General features: G+C 42.3%; 2 protein-coding genes across 5 annotated transcripts in view; one reads left to right on the top strand and one right to left on the bottom strand.

The window, feature by feature from the left end:
* The window catches only part of polr3a (polymerase (RNA) III (DNA directed) polypeptide A), a 380,370-nt gene that overhangs the window by 140,562 nt on the left and 218,484 nt on the right, over positions 1 to 21,324 (bottom strand). The gene's annotated exons all lie outside the window — the stretch shown is intronic.
* adamts14 (ADAM metallopeptidase with thrombospondin type 1 motif, 14) overlaps positions 1 to 21,324 on the top strand; it is an 89,244-nt gene that overhangs the window by 17,864 nt on the left and 50,056 nt on the right. For all 4 annotated transcript variants that reach the window (XM_084079447.1, XM_084079449.1, XM_084079450.1 and 1 more), the window contains exons 3-4: positions 4,382 to 4,538; positions 9,886 to 10,085. In XM_084079447.1, coding sequence (XP_083935573.1) covers positions 4,382 to 4,538; positions 9,886 to 10,085 — 357 coding nt within the window. The remainder of the gene's footprint in view (positions 1 to 4,381; positions 4,539 to 9,885; positions 10,086 to 21,324) is intronic.

Here is a 21,324-nt window from a genome sequence, read left to right on the forward strand (position 1 = left end):
TGTGTTGGCTATTCAAAAAGAGCAGATCTACAAGCTCGTAGCGTGGCACCGAGTGCACACAAAACATTTTCAGATGGGGGGTCCGCAGCCAAACACATCAATTTGGGGGTCCTTGGCACTAAAAAGTTTGAGAACCAGTACCATAGACACACTTCCCCAGACAGACAGACAGACAGACAGACAGACAGACAGACACGGCCTCACAGAGGAAGCGTTGGAGTACTGTATGTCTTACTTGGAATATTTCCCGGTTCGGATCGGGACTTCGGGAATTCCTTTGCCATTCTGTCACCTCTCTTGCCCCTGACGACATGTCACATGTCACCCCCCCCCCGCCCCCCCCCCCCCCCGCCTTTCAAATCACAGCGTTGTGTGTGTTGTCGGTCCAGAGATGATGATGATGAGAGCATGGGCCCTTTTATATGACATGATTTAAATTTAGCTTGGCTCTATTTATACAGTTCTTCTTGCTGCCTGAAATACACATAACTGTAGTATCCCTGCCAGATTCTTGTCGGCATGCCCCCCCCCACACACACACACACACACACACAAGTATCTACAAGCTCGAAACGCGTCGCTTCGCGCCGCGTTTCGAGCTTGTAGATCTGCTACTTTTGATGTTTTTGAATTTGAATCCTGAAAAGTAACCGTTTTGGACATATGAGGTTTTCCACCCGACAACAGATGATATGTCTAGTCTGCCATGCTCCTCCACCACACATTTGACAAATGTATTAAATGTATTTAAAAAAACATGTCATGAATTCGTGACATGTTGCTGGTTGCTGGTGACATGTGTGCACGAGTCAACCAATGAGAAGAAGCCTGCCAAGCATTTTCTAGACATAAATCATTATCTGGGTCGTGTTTATGAATGATAATGCTATCTCATTTCATTGTAGTCATTACACCAGATAACTCCCCGATGTCCCCCAAGACCCCCCCCCCCCCCCCCAAATAATCATCCCCCCCACTCCCCCACCGCCCAGACAAGCACTTGGAATTGTAGGCATTACATTTAGTTTGATAAACATTGTGAAAATAGCCGAACTACAAGCTCACAACGCCTCGCAGCAGTGTTTTTAGCTCTGTGGTACGATTACACTACAATGATGCTGAAAGGATAAAACAAAAGGTCCTAAAGAGCTTGTTTAGATTGTGGTCCTATTGTTTCCATTGTGGTCCTGTGTGTGTGTGTGTGTGTGTGTGTGTGTGTGTGTGTGTGTGTGTGTGTGTGTGTGTGTGTGTGTGTGTGTGTGTGTGTGTGTGTGTGTGTGTGTGTGTGTGTGTGTGTGTGTGTGTGTGTGTGTGTGTGTGCATGTGCGTGTGCACGTGTGCAAAACATGCTAAGCCACTGTCTGTCGGTTGGACTCACAGCACTACTGGGCGCTACTCTCCCTCTGCCAGCCTAGGGAGAGCCCAGAACTGAGCTCATGCCTCCTTCAATGCATGAGGAGCTAGCAAGCCGCTTCTTTTCACCTAACAGGGGGGCAGTGTACTGTAATTTAATGAATTAGGCAGCTTCATAATTGTGTGTAAAATGGGTGTATATCATGATACAGCCCTGTTAGTAAACAATTAAAGAGCCTCTCACTGCTCTATAAAGTTCAGAGGAGACCCCCGGAGTGTGTGTGTGTGTGTGTGTGTGTGGGGGGGGGGGGGGGGAGGGGGGGCTTTTGAGCACAAGCTGGTCTTGAACACACAGCCCAATAAGACTATCCATCACAAACATTTACGTTAAATCACTTAAGTTCTAAAACAAAGATGGCCAAAGGAAGAGGATGTTTACCTTATGGAAATCAGTGTCTGTAAATGTTTGCCCTCTTCTCTCTTTCCTGTCGTTTGCCGGTGCCACTCAGCGGCGCTCTATGGCGTCATTAGAGTCTCTAAGTGTCCTCCAGCGCTAAGTGTCCTCCCGTCTTCACGTCTTAACCCATTAACCCATTAAAGCCTGAGGTTCCCGGGCCATTCTACAAAATGTCTTCTAAACTAAATCCTAACAGTTTTCTGAAAAGGTTGACAATGTGTCGTGATGCGACGCATTGTGAACTTGTAGATCTGCTATTTTCAAAGGTTTTTTATACATTTTATACATTTGAAAACATTCGGCATAATGAGTACATTCTACTTTTGGTACTTAAAGTACATTTTGATACCAATACTTTTGTACTTTTACTCAAGTAAATTTAGAATTCCAGACTTTTAATTGTAACAGAGTATTTCTACATTGCAGTATTGATACTTTTACTTAATGGTAGGGTAAGTAATTTACTTTGGTTAAATAGCTCTATATTCTGTGAACTCAAGTACTCATTGCTCATTGTGACGGCCTCCCACTCTGTTTGCCAGTGCCTGTCTGTTGTGGCTGCAGGTACCTGGTAGGTGGAGCTGGGAGGCCATCAGCTCTGATCTGGAACACCTGAGTCTATTGCTCTGAGGCTTTTAAAAGCAGTCCTCTTCCTGTCAGATTTTCTCTCTCCTCTCTCCCCAGTTTGTTTGTTAACCTACCTTGGACCTTGCAACATTCACACTGCACATACACTCGCACCCATACACTACCTACACACTCTGATTGTCGTTCATATTTACTGACATGTTATGTTTGCATAACATGTCCACCTACCAGGTACCTGCAGCCACAATAGACAAGCACTGGCAAACAGAGTGGGTGGCCGTCACATAGGATAGACTGTTTGTTCAGTAAAAGGAGTCTCCCATGTCTCTCCAGCTCTTTATTAAACAGAAAATGCATTTTCAGTGCTCTCACCTGATTGGCTTATAATGTGTCACCTATGTGAAAATGTACTATATGCACTGGAGTCTATGAGCGTTTGTCACTATCTCGAGTCTACATGAACCACGTGACCGGCGCTGTTTTCTGCCCCCGAGGTGACACAACTCTCTAATACAAGGCTCTGGTCACGACGACCCCACTTTTTTTTCCGTTTCTTGATTTAAAAAAAAGGTTGTATTTTTCTGGTAGCCAATATGTGCGACCCCAGCGGCACCTTCCCGCGACCCCACTTTGGCTCGCGACCCGTAGTTTGAGAATCGCTGTTGTAGGGCATTCATTCATGAAACAACAAAAGTTGAAATGTGGAGATATGAGGTTTCTGCCTGACAGCAACGATATAATACATTGACCAGTGAGTCTCCCAGGGGTCTATACTACTTTTTGTTTTGCCTCTATACCATCTCTTCGCTGAAAAGAACAGATCTACAAGTTCACGTGACGCGCTGTGAGCTCGTAGATCTGCTATTTTCGCAGAACGTTCGCACCAAGAATAGGGACTATTAGGCCTCACAATTATTACATAATCGCATAATTATTTTTGCATAATCGTCATAATCGCTTCCATGTTGAAAAATTTTTGTATTTTTTCGTGAGCTTGTAGATCGGCTATTTCCGCTTTTTCTTTTATATTTTAAAAGTATAAGAGTATTAAATATGTTATTTATTTCTTCATATATTTAAGTTATCTGCCCTGTGGAAATTTAGTTTACAAAGCCTAAAAGGCTAAACATAAATGTAATCTTTTACTCAGATGTTCCAATGTTCAATGCCAGGAAAATAAAACGCTATTGTAGAGATAGTCTGTTACAAAATGTACTTGAGTGAAAGTACAAAAGTATCGGTATCAAAAGGTACTTAAAAGTACCAAAAGTAGAAAGTACTCATTATGCAGAATGTCCCATTTCACAAGTTTTCAAAATTGTAATGTATAACATTAAAATAGCAGATCTACAAGCTCACAATGCGTCGCAAAAAAGTACTGAAAATTGGAAATATTCCAGTAAAGTAAAAAGAAATACCTCAGAATTGTACTTAAGTACATGTACTTGAGTAAATGTTTCTTTTACACCACTGGTAAAGTGCTTTGGAAAACCTTGCAAAAGCTGGAATCCTCCCAATTATCTCTACCTGCGTCATGCACCCACGTTGGGCCCAGTACTAAATCGTCCCCAATTGATTAGGCCCACGCTGTAATTACAGGCTCCCCCGACAATTACTACCCTCCAAGAGGGGGGAGTAAAGGGGGGCGGTGGTGGACAGTGTTGCCATGTCTGCTTATTATAAGCGACTTTGGGCTTGTTTTTCTGTAAAGTCACTTGTAAATATTGGTAGTTTGCGGGTTGAGTTTTTTGTTTCTAAAGTGTAGTTGCTTATTTGGGTTTACTTGTAGATTTTCTATTTTCAAACAGCCAACGTGTATAGGTTTTAAGTGCTCATGCTACTGTGTAGCCTATAGTCGCTTCTTTTGGACCTGGCTTGCTTATTTCTCTTGCAAAATCTGGCAACAGTTTGGTTGGCGGCGGTGGACTAATTTGGAAAACCTCTCTCTCTCTCTCCCTCTCTCTCTCTCTCTTTTTTTTCCAGGCAGGTCTGATCCGCACCGATAATGGGGAGTTTTTCATCGAGCCCCTGGAGAAGGGACAGCAGGATGTGGAAGTCAAGGGGCGTGTGCACGTGGTGTACCGCAGGTCTGCCGTCAAGAGGGAGCCCAGCCAGCGGAGGGAGGACTTCCACAACGAAGGTATATAGGCAAAGACCAGGGCTGAGGGGCCTGTGTGTGACGTCAGTGGAAACAACAAGAGCAGTGTGCGTGTGTATGTGTGTGTGTGTGTGTGTGTGTGTGTTCATGTATGTACTATGCCAGGGGTCTTCAACGTTTTCAGGCCAAGGACCCCTTGGCTGAGAGAGAGAGAAAGCAGGGACCCCCATTATATATTGTATATATATATATATATATATATATATATATATATACAGTATATATATAATTTGTTTTCATAGATTTCATAGGCAGCTTCATAGACTTTAACCATGCTCTTAAACAATACTTAGTAAACCTGACCTTTTACTCTGTACTTTCACTCTTTTCCCCCCCTATACCAAACCACTTTGCTGAAAATAGCAGATTTACAAGCGCACAACGCCTCGCAGCGCGAGGCGTTGTGCGCTTGTAGATCTGCTATTTTTGGCAAAAGTTCTTCTCAGATTAGGGATGCTTGGTTGAAGTGGTTAATGTAAGAATCACACAAAGATTCGGCAGACCCCCTGTAGTAACTCTGAGGACCCCTAGGGGTCCCGGACCCCCTGTTGAAGATCTCTGTACTATGCCCTTTATTGTGGCAGGCCTTGTATAATGCTGTATAGCAGTGGTTCTCAAAACGTGAGAACTTTATTTCAAGGACCCCCAGTTTGGTATACATTAGGACAGTAGGTTTAGGCATAGTTTATGTGAGGGTTAAGGTTAGGGTTAAGGTTAGGCTTACGGTTAGGGTTAAAGGAGCATTTCGCCCGACGTTTATCTTACCTTTTTTATGATGTTATGATATCCTAGGACGTGTGGTACAGTAGAAAAAAATCATAACTCCATCCCAGATCCGCCGCAGCTAAAAAACCTCCGCCTATGGGACTTTGGGGATACCAGGGGCTCTAAATCATGTATTTTGGTAAGGTAAGGTTTATCCATAGAGTTTGTGAGGTTAGGGTTAGGGTTTAGGTTAGGTTTAGTGTTTGTGAGGTTAGGCTTAGGGTTAAGGTAAGGTTTAGGCATAGAGTTTGTGAGGTTAGGGTTTAGGTTAGGTTTAGTGTTTGTGAGGTTAGGGTTAACGTTAGGTTTAGTGATTGAGAGGTTAGGTCTAGGGTTAAGGTAAGGTTTAGGCATTGTGTTTTTGAGGTTAGGTTTAGGGTTAAGGTAAGGTTTAGGCATAGTGTTTGTGAGGTTAGGGTTAGGGTTTAGGTTAGGTTTTAGGAAGTTAAAGGTTTTTAGGGTTTTTAGGCGCCACCTGGGCGCCACACCAAAAGGAAGAGGGAGTCCCGTTACGCCACGGCCCTCTTATTCCACTCAGAGTTATGACCGCCAGACACTCAGCAGCATGAACCAAGGTCCCCTTCACCAGCTGCTAAAGTGAGGAATGCTGGGATTTTGCGGTAATGCCGGAGGAGGTGGTGGAGTGGAGTGGAGCTGAGTGGAGTGGCGGGGGGTTGGAAATGACCTTTCCTTCTCGGAGAAATGACCCAACTTCACCATGAATTCCTTTTCTCTCTTTTTTTTCTCTCTCTCTCGCGCCGCAACAATAGCTTGAGCATCTGGTGTTCTGCTGGAACTGTAGCTGCTATTAATCCACTGCACTCCATCCATGGTGTCTGAGGCTGCATGAAGGGCTTTTCAATTTCCTGCTCAGCACCTCTCGCTCGCTGCCCTCCTGACTGCTGTGCACAGCCATGAAATCAAGGGGTATTTAATCAAGAAAAGGCGCTCGTTTTTATGTTTATAACGGGGTTTGATTACATTATAATATCCTTGCTGTCGGGGGCAGAAACCTCTCATCTCCATGTTCTAACTTTTTTGTGTTTTTTTTTGTGTAAATTAACGCCCTTTTTGATCATATACTGCGGCGTCTCACAAAACTATCAAAAGTAATAGATCCACAAGCTCGTTTTAGGAGCTTGTGGATCTGCTAATTTTGAATCCTGAAAAGTAACAGTTTTGGACACAATGAGGTTTCCACATCCGACAGTTGACCAGTGATTCTCAACTTTTTTATATCACAGACCCCCCCAGTTTGATATTCATTAGTCCCCGCCCTAACCCCCATTTGATACAATTATTTTTTAAATCTCTGGTGGGACCCCAATCTACATATTGGCAGCGCGATGCATAGGTGTGAGGACCGGCATGCGGTCTAAACTCTAGATGTGAGGGCCGCGTAGCGCCCCGAGCCTCTATCATCAACAAAATGCCTAATCACTGTGAAGGTAGCCTCGATCTCCAGGCTTCTATGTTTTAGTTTTGCTAAAAAAAATAAAAGCCTGGACCAGCGAGTCGATGTTCCGGGCATAGGAAGTGGGAGTCATCCTCAACAAACCAGAGTGCAGTGGGCATCGCTCCAAATGTTATGCAGAGCGGGGCGGGGGTGACGCCCGGGACGGACAGATCGGTGAACCAATGGGATCAGGCGCATTCTCTCTCCGCTGATTTTAAACCCGCCCCTCTAGACAAGAAATCAGACAAGCTAGGGCAGCCTACTGTGAAGGTGACTCCATTGATAACGAATGGGAAGCTGAGTCTATGGAAATGATTAAAATGCAATGGCATGCCCCATCCACGGTATACATATACAGGTATCATCATTCTCCTGGGGCTTATTAGAATGCATGACAGACCTTATACAGTATAAAATGTAATTAAAATTCCCCTTTGTATGGAACTATAGAACATCAAGGTCAATTTCATGGGCGAAAGTCATTTCAGTTTCTTTGTAAACATGGTTGAGAAGCAATGGCAGTCAGACAGCTTTGCCAATGGTAACCGCGGTGAGTCACACATAATAACATTGATTTTGTCCTTGTTGGAGTCCACGTCTATGTAGATATTATGCGCATAGTACACTTATGTATAGTACCCTTATCAGAAGGATAAACCCCTTGATATGCACCGTCTCATTTCCGAGGGGGTCCTTATGCTCATTTCCGATTCTAGATCCTGTGTTCTAATCGATACAATGTAGTTATTATTTAGTCACAAGTTAACACATTTCATTGGTTCAATATTTATGAAACCTACAGACACACTTAACCACTTTCAAATGAAAAAAATGGAAGATCTACAAGCTGAGACACGTTGTGAGCTTGCAGATCGATTTTTGCAACTTTTCTTTGACACTGTAGTATGCCCAAGTAGGGCATTCATTTACAAAGAAAACCCCCTAAAAAAAACGGGAAAAGTTGAAATATGGAAATATGAGGTTTCTGCCCGACAGCAACGACAATATAAATATGACTTTCCCAGGAATTCTCCGCAATCAAAATGGAATTTGATCATTCACAGCCCGAGGCCAAACGCCAAGGTTTTTTTTTATTATTGTACAAGGCTGTTTGAACAAGGCAAGTTTCTGCTTCTTGTCAACATCAGCCCCACAATGACATTTAAAATCTTATAATTGCGTCTATAATCTACGTTTCAAGCTGATTGCCCTGCTTTTCGCTCAGTGCCGCAACGGAAGCTTCCAGCGCGTCGGGATGTATTCTAAACGGGGGGGGGGCGAGGGGGGGGGCGTGTTCTCTCACCTTGTCTCACAAAGACACTAGCTAATTGATTTCAGGCACTGACTTGATGTGACCTGCAGGGGTGTGAATGAAAGAATGAATGAGATTATTTGGTGATAACAGGAAAGAGTATACGTCAGCACTTCCCATACATACAGCAGACACAAATATCACGATGATAGAGCATACATGTGTAAAATGACGTTTTTCTATTAGACTAGATGTGAATGTTTGTGAGACATAAAGCAGATAATTTCAAGCTCACGCACTGTGAGCTTGTATATCTGCTATTTTTTAAAATGCCAAACTATAAAATATTGGATAAATGGGTGAAAATGATTGTGACGCTTTATTAGCTTATTTTGCTGGGGACCCCCTGGTACCCCAGCGTAAAATTAAATTCATTTTACACATTTAACTCTCAAGAGTTAAAGATCTACATTGGTCCATTTGGTTACCAACTCTTCCATCATTTAGCTGGGGACCACCTGGAACCCCCTCAAGGACCCCAGGGGGTCCCCGGGCCCCACTTTGAGAACCACTGACATAGAGGATATAAGATGAAAAGGTGCTGTGTGTGTGATATGGAGGAATGAATGAATGAGTGGCCTTTGGAGTGGGGCGTGAGTCAGCTCTGAATGCACATATTATAGTTTGTAGAGTGAATGTAGGCCAGAGGAAATAGTCCTCTGACTCTATAGACTCTATGTAGGCTGCAGGGGATTTAACCCATTAGGACCGAGAAAAGCATCTATATATATACATTTTTAACTCAAATCTTTGCTTCTGGGGGTCCCTGGAACAAAATATTTTGAGATGGGGGGGTCTGCGGCCAAATACATATCATTGTGGGGCCTCCTTGACATGAAACAGTTTGAGAACCACTGATATTATAGCAAAATAAGTGTTGAAAACTGTTAGGATTTAGAAGACATTTGTAGAATGAATCCCCCAGAAGCAAATATTTGAGTTACAAATGTTTGCTTTAAAAAAAAATATATATGATCAAAGATTTTCGCATATTTTCACGATTTTTCAAAAATAGCAGCTCGAGCTTGTATATCTACAAACTATGAGCTTGTATACTGTATCTGCTATTTTTTAATAGCCGAAGACAAATAAAATGATACAGATGTGTTCCCGGATTGAATGGGTTAAGAGTCTGGAGAGCGTTTTTTTTTCTTCTATTCTTTTTTTCTGGATGTATTGGAAATGTAGGCCGAAATGTAGCAGGGGTTCTCAGACTCTTTTCATATCGGGTATTTGAACGTGGAAGTGTAAAAAAAACATTATCCGTAAGGGTTGTTGTGTGTTCACAAAATGTTTGGTAAAACATATTGTACATTTTCAATATAGGCCTTTTACTTGTAACAGGGATTTCTTAAATTGAGGTATTGATACTTTTACTTTTAAGTAAATCGACTCTGTCGGGTGGAAACCTCATTATGTCCAAAACTAGCGGATCTATAAGCTCACAACTCGTCGCGCTGCGACGCATTGAGAGCTTGTAGATCATGTATTTGCGGGGTGCGACCCGCACTCTTTAGCTACTGAAGATACGGCGCACAACATGGATTTCTGCACAGGACAATTCTTTCAACGCATAATGCTGCGTTCAATTTCAGGAGAGTTCGGAAAAAGGCAATTCTCCTTGATGCTGCCTTTGGGTATGGCATGGAAAGGGGGGCGTTTACATTTCTTTCACCATAGTAAATGCTGCATTCATGGTCTGGAGAGGCCATTTTTTTGGGTTAAAGGGCCTGGGCTGAAGCCCCCTTTGATGTCTATGTGTGCACGTGCCTGATACTACGGTCATATTTCTACAGTGGTGGACTTTGGCATCGCGGACCTCCCTGCGGCGCTGGACGTGGTGGAACACAAGCTGGCGGAGGAGTCCGAGCGCAAGCGGCGACACGCCAAGAAGGACGCCTACAACATCGAGGTGCTGCTGGCGGTGGACGACTCGGTGGTGCGCTTCCACGGCAAGGAGCACGTGCAGAACTACGTGCTCACGCTCATGAACATAGTAAGTCCACTTTGACATGTCTTCTATTGATTGATTGATATCTTGATCATAAACATGAAACATATGTCACAGGTAACATACATCTGACCCACCATAACCAAAAGAATTACACCAAAAAAACGTACAGCTTGTTTCCATTGCGGCTCCTCGTCACGTTCCAATCTCCTCGTCCGAAATTCCGGAGATAACTGAATACAGGACAGGCTCGAGTCCGCGTGACATAGGCGCCCAAGGGCCCTCACTGGGCATAAGTCACTGCGGGCGGCACTCACATACAAGTGCAAGTGCAAAAGCCGGTTCACATGCTCAGAGGGCAGCACCTTTTGGCAGAAAAGAGGGGTTAGGTCGGAGGGTGACACTCATCCTGTCAGGACCCATCCGGAAAACACTCTGCACTCACAGAGAGTGCATGGAGCTCGACCCTACAGTACTTGAGTAAATGTACTTAGTTACGTTTGTGTACACTGTGAATTATAACTGATTCCTACCCTATCAGTATTCAGGCGGAGTTTTCAGAGCGGCCAAACGCGCCTCATAGATTCAACATTCTAGCGGGTTTATTTGTTATTCAATCATACATGTACACAGTAATATGTTCATAGATTCAACATTCAAGCAGGTTTATTTGTCATTCAATCATACAGATACACAATAATATGTTCATACATTAAACATTTAAGCGGGTTTATTTGTCATTCAATCATACAGGTACACATAATATGTTCATAGATTCAACATTCAAGCGGGTTTATTTGTCATTCAATCATGCAGGTACACAAGTAGCAATATCAATATGTTGGGGCACAACCCCGCATGCTGACAGCGTGCCTGCCCTGAAATGACGAGATTCAGAATATCTAGTAGTTTTCTGCAGTTTACAGCAGTGGTTCTCCATTACCTTTTTAGTATTCCATGAGAGGATAGAGGTTGAGTTAGAGCAGAAGGGAAAGAGATAGAAACAGGTATACACAATGTTTACAACATTAGCATCATATGCAGGTGTGCACATGTTATTTTACAGATGTATATCTACTGTATCTGACTCAATATGGGCTGGCTTGTGGTGGACATTTTTGTTGAAATTATATTTTTGCCACGGACATACAAATGAGGGGACAATAACATAACATTACGGGTCCATTGGGTTCCATTTGTACACTCTCAGAGTTATGGGGGTCCTTGAAAAGAGGTCTGTACCGGTGGGCTCGTAATGTGCCATAGTGTCATCATAGTAAATCAGTCTCATACATATTCTGAAGAAAACCTGGACACTGACGTACAGTAATTGGGTCTCATGATCAAAATAAGAACATTGTAATGTTATGTAAAAACAAAATCTAACATTTGCCACGGACAAGGACAAGTCTTTGCCACGGACACATTTGTCTGTGCACGGACATATTGATGACCACTGACTACAGCAGCTACTACAGTCTTAATTGAACTCAGAACAAGAGTGTACAAACGGGTCCATTTGGTTCGATTTGTATACACTCTTTCTGAGTCAAATTGAATACCGAAGATTTCACTGTGCACCGCCAGTTCTCAGGCCTACAGTTACTTCTCCTCTCTGTCATTGGATGTCTCCACATTTGTCCCTAGACCCCTCTCTGTGTTTCTCTGGCTGTTTATGGATTAGCGATGCGAGAGAGAGAGAGAGAGAGAGGGAGAGAGAGAGAGAGAGGGGAGAGAACTAAAGAAAACCCTAAAGCTCATTCATAATGGGTTCCACCAGCTCCTTCCACCCTAATCTGCTTACCGGGCCCAAATCCCCCCCAAGTCAGATTTCCACCGGGTGCTGGTTTCACTCGGTAACAGTTACCATTTGGACGGCGGCATGCAGCGCGGTGGTGGTCTGATTAGCCGCCACCGGCCCGCACTAGACCAATTATAAAGCTGACTGGAAACCCTTTTTTGGCAGCCGGAGGAGAGCAGTGCCAGAAAGTCCCCTCGCTGCACTGCTATTAGACTCAGGGGGCAAGCGTATTTACATAAACAAAGATATTGTGTTTATTTGTCCCCGTATCCGCAACTGGCCGAGGTAGGGAGCAATCTCTCCTTTGTAATGACCGGTGGTGAGTTTATTTGCTGATGTAGTGGTGGGGAAGTCGGTAGGTTGGTGGCGATAACCCTAGCTGGCACGTGCTGCTGACTTTCTGATAAACACTTGATTTAGAGCATTGGTTCTCAAAGTGGGGTCCGGGGACCCCCAGGGGTCCTTGAAGGGGTTCCAGGGGGTCCCCAGTCAAATGTATAGTGTATAGAACCGTGGGTCTGTAACTCAGAGAGCGTGACAAATGGAACCAAATGGACCCTAACAGGTCCATTTGGTTCCATTTGTACACTCTCAGAGTTAAATTAACACTGATGATACTACAGTGTAGATTGTGGGTCCCAGAGATAAATGGTATCAAATGGGGGTCCGTGGCCGAATGCATATCAAACTGGGGGTCCTTGAAATTAAAATGTTTGAGAATCACTCTATATAGCCATAAAAATCTTCTCTTACATGGGGGTCCCTGACATATCTTTTCAAATGGGTGTCCGCGGGCTAATATGTGTCAATTTGGGGGTCCTTGACATGAGAAAGTTTGAGAACCTCTGATTTAGAGCAATCGTTGTCAAACTCAGGGTTACTTGAGGGGGGTTTCCAAATGGACCCTTACAGGTCTGTAACTCTGAGTGTGTACAAATGGAACCAAATGGACCCATAATTTGGTTACATATGTACACACTCAGAGTTAGTCCTTGAAACTGAAACACTCAAGTAAAGTAAAAGTACCTTCCGTATTGTGGCGAAAGCTTTCGCAGAAAACAACAGATCAACAATCTCAGCAACCCGTCGCAGCTCGACACGTTCGCTTTCCCCACAAATTACAGAAAACAGAAAATACACTAGCGTAGAGCCCTGAGGGACACCGGTCAAGCCTTCTTGAGAGGAGGTGCATTTCAGTACAAACGAGGTGAAAACCCCTTGAGCTCCACTTGTAAGCCAGAGGGTTTGCTGTGTCTGAGAGAGCCCCGCCCCCACTATAGATCCCCCAGTGATGGAAGAAGTAGCCTACTCACGTTTGTTTTTTACTCAAGTATAAAAGTATCAATACCTTAATGTAGACGTGCTCTGTTACTGTGCAAGTAAGTCCGGTAGTCCAATTTTTTGCTGGAGTACAAAATGCCTTGGCATAAAAAATATACTTGAACTTAAACCCTAACCCATAATGTCTCGTTTCACACGTTTTCAAATGTATACAAATCTTTTGACAATAGCCGAAATGATGAAGGGCTGAAGTGGTTCATTTGCTTTTTGTAATAATAGTCAAAAATCTACAAAGTAACTTGTAAACTAAAGTTTTCAAATAAGTCTAGTGCAGTAAAAAAAAAAATAGTACATTTTGCCTCTGGTAGGTGAAATAAGAATACCTCCAAATCGTACTTAACCCTTTAAATCCGGGAAAGCATCTGTGTCATTTTACATTTGTACATTCGTGCCGCACTGCGAGCTTGTACATCTGCTATTTTTTAATATTAAAAAAAAAATCTTGAATAATTTTGATTTACGAAAAAGTTTGATTTAAGAAGGCATTTGTGCAGAATGGCCCATCTTAATGGGGTTAAGCACAAACTTATACTTTAGTTACCTTCCACCACCACTAACTTGCTTGTAAGCCAGAGAAGAAGGGAGAGGGCTTGCTATGCTGTGTGTGTAAGAGCTTCTGAGAGAGAGCCCTCCCTCCCCGGCTTTCCAAATCCCCCAGAATCCCTTGTCCCAGCAGCGCTGGGTCTGGGGCTGGAGGGGAGGGGGGGTTTGCTAGAATGTGTATAGTACCACCTGGAGAAACTCTCCCCGAGGGATTGATTACTGAACATCCTGTCTGCAAGAAAGCCAGGGAGACTGCCGAGGTGCCTGGCACACAATGGCCGCCTTGTTTGAAGCGCTGACCGAGGTTTTGTCCACGTCGATGCGATGCCGAGAGCACACGGCCAGGGGGATACCTAACGCCCTGCTTAAAGCCCCGCAGTGGTGTAAAGTAACTAAGTATATTTACTCAAGTACTGTACTTATAGGTACAAATTTGAGGTATTTTTTTACTTCAAATTTCCAATACTTTTACTTCTACTCCACTACATCTCAGAGGCAAATATTGTGCTTTTACTCCACTACAATTGTTTGAAAACTTTAGTTACTAGTTACTTTGTAGATATAAATTATTATATTATAAAACATACATTAACCACTTTAGCCCTATTTTATACCAAGGCTATTTGAAAATAGCCGATCTACAAGCTCACAACGCATCGCAATGGGACGCGTTGTGAGCTTGTAGATCTGCTATTTTCGAACATTTTAGTACTTCTACTTTTGGTACTGTAAGTATATTTAGATGGCAGTACTTTTGTACTCAAGTAACATTTTGAACACAGGCCTTTTACTTGTAACAGAGTATTTTTATATTGTGGTATTGGTACTTTTACTCAAGTAAAATATCTGAGTACTTCTTCCACCTCTGCTAAAGCCACAGCTGCTACTCTCATTTTTTTTTTGGGGGGGGGGGGGGGGTCATAACATCATAACAGTTCCAAGTATTGGGAAGTAACTACCGGTAAGTACATTTCATTGTTGTTGTTGTTGTTGTCGGGCAGAAATCTCTTATCTCCGTATTCTAGCTTTTTGTGTTTTTCTTTTGTAAAATTAACCACCCGAATACACACACTACAGCATCACACAAAAGCATCAAAAGTAGCAGATCCACAAGCTCCAAACGCGGCGCGAACAGTACATTAACCGGTTAAGACCTATTTTGTATACTTAATGGCTATTCTTAAATAGCCAATCTACACGTTCACAACGCAAGCTTGTAGAGATTTTTTTAATTTTGAAAATTGCGAGTACTTTTACTTTTGGTACTTCAAGTATATTTTAATGCCAATACTTTTGTACTTTTGCTCAAGTAAAATGGAGTATTTCTACATTGCGGTGTTGCTATTCAATCCCCAAAGCCTTCAGTGTGCTTCCCCAGGCTTTGTAATTATCTCATTATCATGTGGGTTTGGTTGCTGCAGCTCAGCACCACTTTTTAACATAAAACATAATTCAGCTTGGGGAGGATGTACTACATTTATGTTTTGTTTGTTTTTGGCTGTCATGAAAAATCCAGAAACGCCAGTAAATTTGAAAATGCTATTTCCAAGACAATTTTGTAATGTTTTTTTTTTGAATGGTGCCAGCCACTCCTACACTTGACCGTGTGTGTGGGTCTGTCCGTCTAGTTACGTACTAGTTACACTAAAAGGCACCACTCTCTTCACACTGGGTGTGATTTTTTTTGTAGTCTCTGGCTTTGATTGATTGATTGAATACTTTAACACGATTATTAACGGTAGAGGAAGTAAGGTCAAAAGGTAATGCTAAAAGGATAACACAAAAAGGGGGGTTTCCATTATGGTCCATTGTACTCAATTCATCAGTAATACATATCTACAATACAATACAAAACATATTGGAATAAAGCTAATGGCTAATGTTGCATCAAATATCTTTAATCAAACCATGCTCACAGAATATCTTCTCTATCTGTATTTAAGTATGGCTGTGTGTGTATATGCAGGCAGTGTGTCCTCACAAATGTAAACCAAGCTGTGCATGATGTCACAAAATGAGTCTGTATGGAAATACCAAAGGGACAGTTGTAAAGAAAGTGAAAATTGTATCAGAAGTGTTGATCTATCTATAAATGTCAAGACTTTTTTCAAGTGAATCTTAAGGTTACACCAAAATTGTCTTTGCGAAGCGTTTTTTCTTTATTTATAAAGATTGCTATTTTCAATTGAAACACTGCATTGTGATCAGGGTTGCCATGTCAGCTTATCATAAGCAACTTTGGGCTTGTTTTTCTAAAGTGTAGTTGCTGGTTTGGGCTTGCATCCTAAAAGTTCTCAACCATTTTCACCTCAAGGACCGCCCCAAATGTATATGTATTTGTCCACTGACCAGTCGGACCCCCATCCCATATTCCACATTTGTCATGTTTTTCTCGATTCTTTTGAAAATAGCAGATCTACAAGCTCACAACGCGTCGCATCGCGACGCGTTGTGAGCTTGTAGATCGGCTATTTTCAAATAGCTGATGTACATAAGTTCAAAGTGTCCATGTGGCCTGTAGTCGTTTTCTTTTGAGTTTGTTTTCATAGACCTGGTTGCTTATTTCTCTCGCTGGTTGTGATTTGTGCGGCTTCGTTGGTGAACTGCACACCTGCAGCATGCTATCAATAGCTAAAGATTACACAGGGGAGGCCTTGGTTGTTGTTTTTCTTATGCTATATTTTTATGGGTTTTTTTTTGTCCATTTTCTCAGTATACAGGGCCCAGGGGCCACAGAATTTCTGTGGTATGTGAGGTTCATGCCACTCATGCCCACCACACAAATCCGGTGTTGCACAACACATATGTTTTTGTGGCACCTCTGAGAAAAGTTTGTTTCTTCTTTTTCCAGGAAATTAAGTTAAAACATATATTTGGGGGGGTCTCAAAGGAGGCATGGAAAACCAATGGTGGGTGGTGAAAAATATGCTATACTACATGGTGATTATTTGTATTATTATAATATAATCTCTGTCAGGCGGACACCTTGTACTGTATGTCCAAAACCGTTCCTTTTTAAATGTATTAATTTATTTGAAATAACATTGTGAAAATAGCCGATCTACAAACGCGTTGTGAGCTTGTAGATCTGCTATTTTCACTAGTTTTGTGCAACACTCTTGTATGATGAAAAAGGGCATTAAAGCCTTTTTAATTAATAAAAATGGATTTTGTGAAAAACGTATGTTTCTATGTCAGTGGTTTTCAAACTTTTTCATGTCAAGGACCCCCAAAATGATATGAATTTGGCCGCGGACCCCCATCTCAAAGTATTTGTTCCAGGGACCCCCAGAAGCAAAGATTTGAGTAATTTCTTGCTTTAAAAGAATATATATATTCAAAGATTTGCACACATTTTCACGATTTAAAAAAAATAGCAGATCTACAAGCTCGTAGCGCGGCACTCAGCGCTATGGCTATTTTGAATAGCCAAAGTGTAAAATAATGCTTTTTAGCTCAAATCAAAAAGTGACACAGATGCGTTCCAGGTCTTAATAGGTTAATTTACAAAAAACAAACATTAAAAGACGAAATATGGAGATACTACGAGGTTTCTGCCCTGACATCAACGATTATTTATACTGTATACATTTTGCATGTTTAGAAAGCCTCCTGAGGTTACGATGCTATTTTTACGTTGTCCTTATTTCCAAGAACTTCTGTCTATTTAGCATCCAACATAAACTCACAAGTATATAGGTTAGCATATTAAAACGGTCTGGGAATTTAAGGTCATAATGCAAATCGAGGGGGAGAATTTGCGGTCATTGGAGAGTGTTCTTTGCGCTATTTAATCGAGCTGAATAGGTGTTTTGTGGATGGTATATTTACTTAAATTCCTTATAGGTGTTGCCCTTACGTCGCTGAGAACATTTTGGACGTTGGCCAAGCCTAGAGCACTTCATTGGTGACACAGCTGTCCTCCTGGCCCAGGCCACTGTCCTCCTATATGCAGTGGTGGAAAGCCTATATGCAGTGGTGGAAAGTAACTAAGTACATTTACTCAAGTACAGTCTGTACAACTAAGGTACAATTTTGAGGTACTGTACTTTTACTTTGCTGGAGTATCTCCAACTTTTCAATACTTTTACTTCTACTCCACTACATCTCAGAGGCAAATATTGTTCTTTTACTCCAGTATAATTATTTGAAAACTTTAGGTACTTAATAGATTTAGATTATTATTACAAAACATACATTAACCACTTCAGCCCTTTATATACTTGGGCTATTTGAAAAAAGCCGATCTACAAGCTCACAACGTGTCACGATGAGCTTGTAGATCTGCTATTTTCAAAAGATTTTCCATACATTTTATACATAATGATAACTTGTGAAACAGGACATTCCACATAATGAGTAGCCTACTTTTAATTTTGGTACTTTAAGTCCATTTTGATGCCACTACTTTTGTACTTTTACACAAGTAAATAGAGTATTTCTACATTGTGGTATTGCTACTTTTACTTAAGTAAAAACAAAAATGTTGTATTTTTTCCACCAACGCTGTCCTCCTATGTAAACTAGTGATTTTCTATGAGGTGTGAAGTTTCTGTAAAGGAGCTGAGCCCTGCCGGTCCATTCATGAAAGGATGCGTCTGTTGCATTTGAGAATCCTACTATAAAATGAAGGAACCTCTCTGTCCGTCATTCTGTCTGATCTGCATTTTTCTCCCTCAATGGGTCGAGCGATTGATCTGAACTTGCACGCGGGCATTGACCAGTGGCAGATGAAGAGTTAAAAGAAGCCAATTTCAAAAATGTAAGCTGTTTATTACTGTTTATTTTTTGTGAACGCTCCTCTCAGGCTATGGGATCTGTAGTCATGGTTGTGGCCCCATAGCCCGGATGGTCGGTGGGTGGAAATGGCAGCTATTGACTAGTATGTATAATTGTTTAAAACACATGGCGTGGCTTCGATGTGGATCTCTGCCGTCATTGTGATGATGTCATATTGATGACATCACTCTTGCCCAATTATGGAGGGGGTGGCATCCTGCACACATCGGTGTTGCTAGGCATGCATGGCAACCGATTATGTTGTGAGTGAGGTCAGACCAAAGCTCTGCTCAGATATATGAGGTGTGAAGTTACTTTAGACTTCCACTTCTAGACCAGAAGATGCTGTGTCCACACGTGTTGTGAGAGAAAGGTATACAGAACTTTGGTAGACAAAGAATACAGGGAGATAGAGAGGGCACATTTTCCAGCTTCAACAGAACCTACAACTCTGTTCCCATCACAGTCCATGTACAGCAGCAGCGCTGACCATGAACCGCCACTCCTGGGAGGTGTGGGGTCCCAATCCTCCCAGACTAAGCTCTCCTGCTCTGAGTGTACCTTCACGTCTCATCCGAGCCACGACGACCTCAACCGCCAACCGCTGAGGCATGGACATATCTGCTCAGAGGCCCGTCAGCAAATAGTCAGCTCTGTAACCAGCCGGAAACAAGGAGACACAGACCCACCCAAATCTCAAAGTCATCAACGGTTTACCGAGGTTTTAACTCAACCAGGAGATGTAAAGAAAAATCAGACTATTTACAAAGGAAAGAAAACTCACATCTGTAAACAGTGTCACAAAAGTTTCAGTAAGTCAGGTAGTCTGAACAGACACCAGCATGTCCACACTGGAGAGAAACCTTACCACTGTAAACAGTGTGACAAGAGTTTCAATCAGATAATTACCCTGAAGACACACCAGCGTGTCCACACGGGAGAAAAGCCTTTCCACTGTAAACAGTGTGACAAGAGTTTCAGTGTCTTAGATAGTCTGAGGAAACACCAGCGTATTCACACTGGAGAAAAACCTTTCCACTGTAAACAGTGTAACAAGAGTTTCAATCAGATAGGTCACCTGAAGACACACCAGCGTGTCCACACCGGAGAAAAACCTTTCCACTGTAAACAGTGTAACAAGAGTTTCAATCAGATAGGTCACCTGAAGACACACCAGCGTGTCCACACCGGAGAAAAACCTTTCCACTGTAAACAGTGTGACAAGAGTTTCAATCAGATAAGTCACCTGCAGACACACCAGCGTGTCCACACGGGAGAAAAGCCTTTCCACTGTAAACAGTGTGACAAGAGTTTCAATCAGATATGTCACCTGACGACACACCAGCGTGTCCACACGGGAGAAAAGCCTTTCCACTGTAAACAGTGTGACAAGAGTTTCAATCAGATAGGTCACCTGAAGACACACCAGCGTGCGTGTCCACACCGGCGAAAAACCTTTCCACTGTAAACTATGTGACAAGAGTTTCAATGACTTAGATAGTCTTAAGAAACACCGGCATTTGTGAAACATGTATGATGATGATGATCCATAATGATCTCACAGAGCATTCCCATCCACACTGGAGGCTAATATAACCAAATCAGGCTGTTACTGCATGCTTACAGAGAGAGAGGAGCAACGATCCGGTGGGAGGTTACCATAATGCTTAATTTATGCACGTACCGCATGCTGCAGACCGCATGCTGCAGACCGCATGCGGCAGAAATACAAGGTTGTCCAGTTTTAAAGGTGTCCTACCACTAACAAAGATGAAAATGATGTAAATATGCATTGCTAGAATGAACATATTTATTTGATCTTGGTACAAACACAAATCAAGTGGTATTCTCAATAGCATAGATGCATTCCTTGACAACAAGATTAACCTTCTAAATGGCTTGGAAGCCGAGATATTGGCACTTATAGCTATTACATGGTGGCCATCTTTGAAATCCAAGATGGCCGTATTCCGCCCATCTTGATGATGTGGCTCCTACCAAATATTTAAAGTTATGGTGATGGGGAGCATGTGGAAAGAATCTGGTGCTTTTGTTCGCTGTGTCCACATCTGGACCTAAGCGACCTGACTAATTGCCAGAATGAACCAAACGTTCAAATATTGGCAGAAATAGTCACTTGCTGATATTCTCAATAGCTTTATCAAATTCCTTGACCCCAAAGATAAATATTTTGACACCAAGATTGAACTTCTAAGTGGCTTGGAAGCCGAGATATTGGCACTCATAGATATTACATGGTGGCCATCTTTGAAATCCAACATGGCCGCCTTCTACCATCTTGATGACGTGGCTCCCCGTCCAAAAAGAAACTTATGGTGATGGACAGCATGTAGAAAAAAATGGCACTTTTGTCAGCCCTGTCCACATTTTTGTGCTAACAGCCCTGACTAAAAGTAACATAATAAGACTCGGTTCCACAGATGAATATTGTGAAAATAGCAGATCTACAAGCTCACAACGCCTCGCAGCGCGAGGCGTAGATCGGCTATTTTCACAATGTTTGCCTCTTTCTTAGGTCATATTTGCCAGTTTGGCCAATTTAGTAATAAAAAGGTCTTAAAAGTCTAAAAAAAATGTTTTAAGCTAATCATCTGGGGACCCCCCAAAATAATTTGGGGACCCCCCTGGGGGTCCCGACCCCAGTTTGGGAACCACTGAAGTAAGAGCATTAATTTACATTAAAAGTTGAAATATGGAGATATGAGTTTTCTGCTCGACAGCGATGATATAGTAACAATGGTGTATTCATTTAAGTTTTGCATATAAAGCCTTCACAAGTCTTGGGGCTGTTTTTCCCCC

Source organism: Gymnoscopelus microlampas, assembly GCF_963454915.1.
Source record: "Gymnoscopelus microlampas genome assembly, chromosome: 14".
NCBI classification, from domain to species: Eukaryota; Metazoa; Chordata; class Actinopteri; order Myctophiformes; family Myctophidae; genus Gymnoscopelus; species Gymnoscopelus microlampas.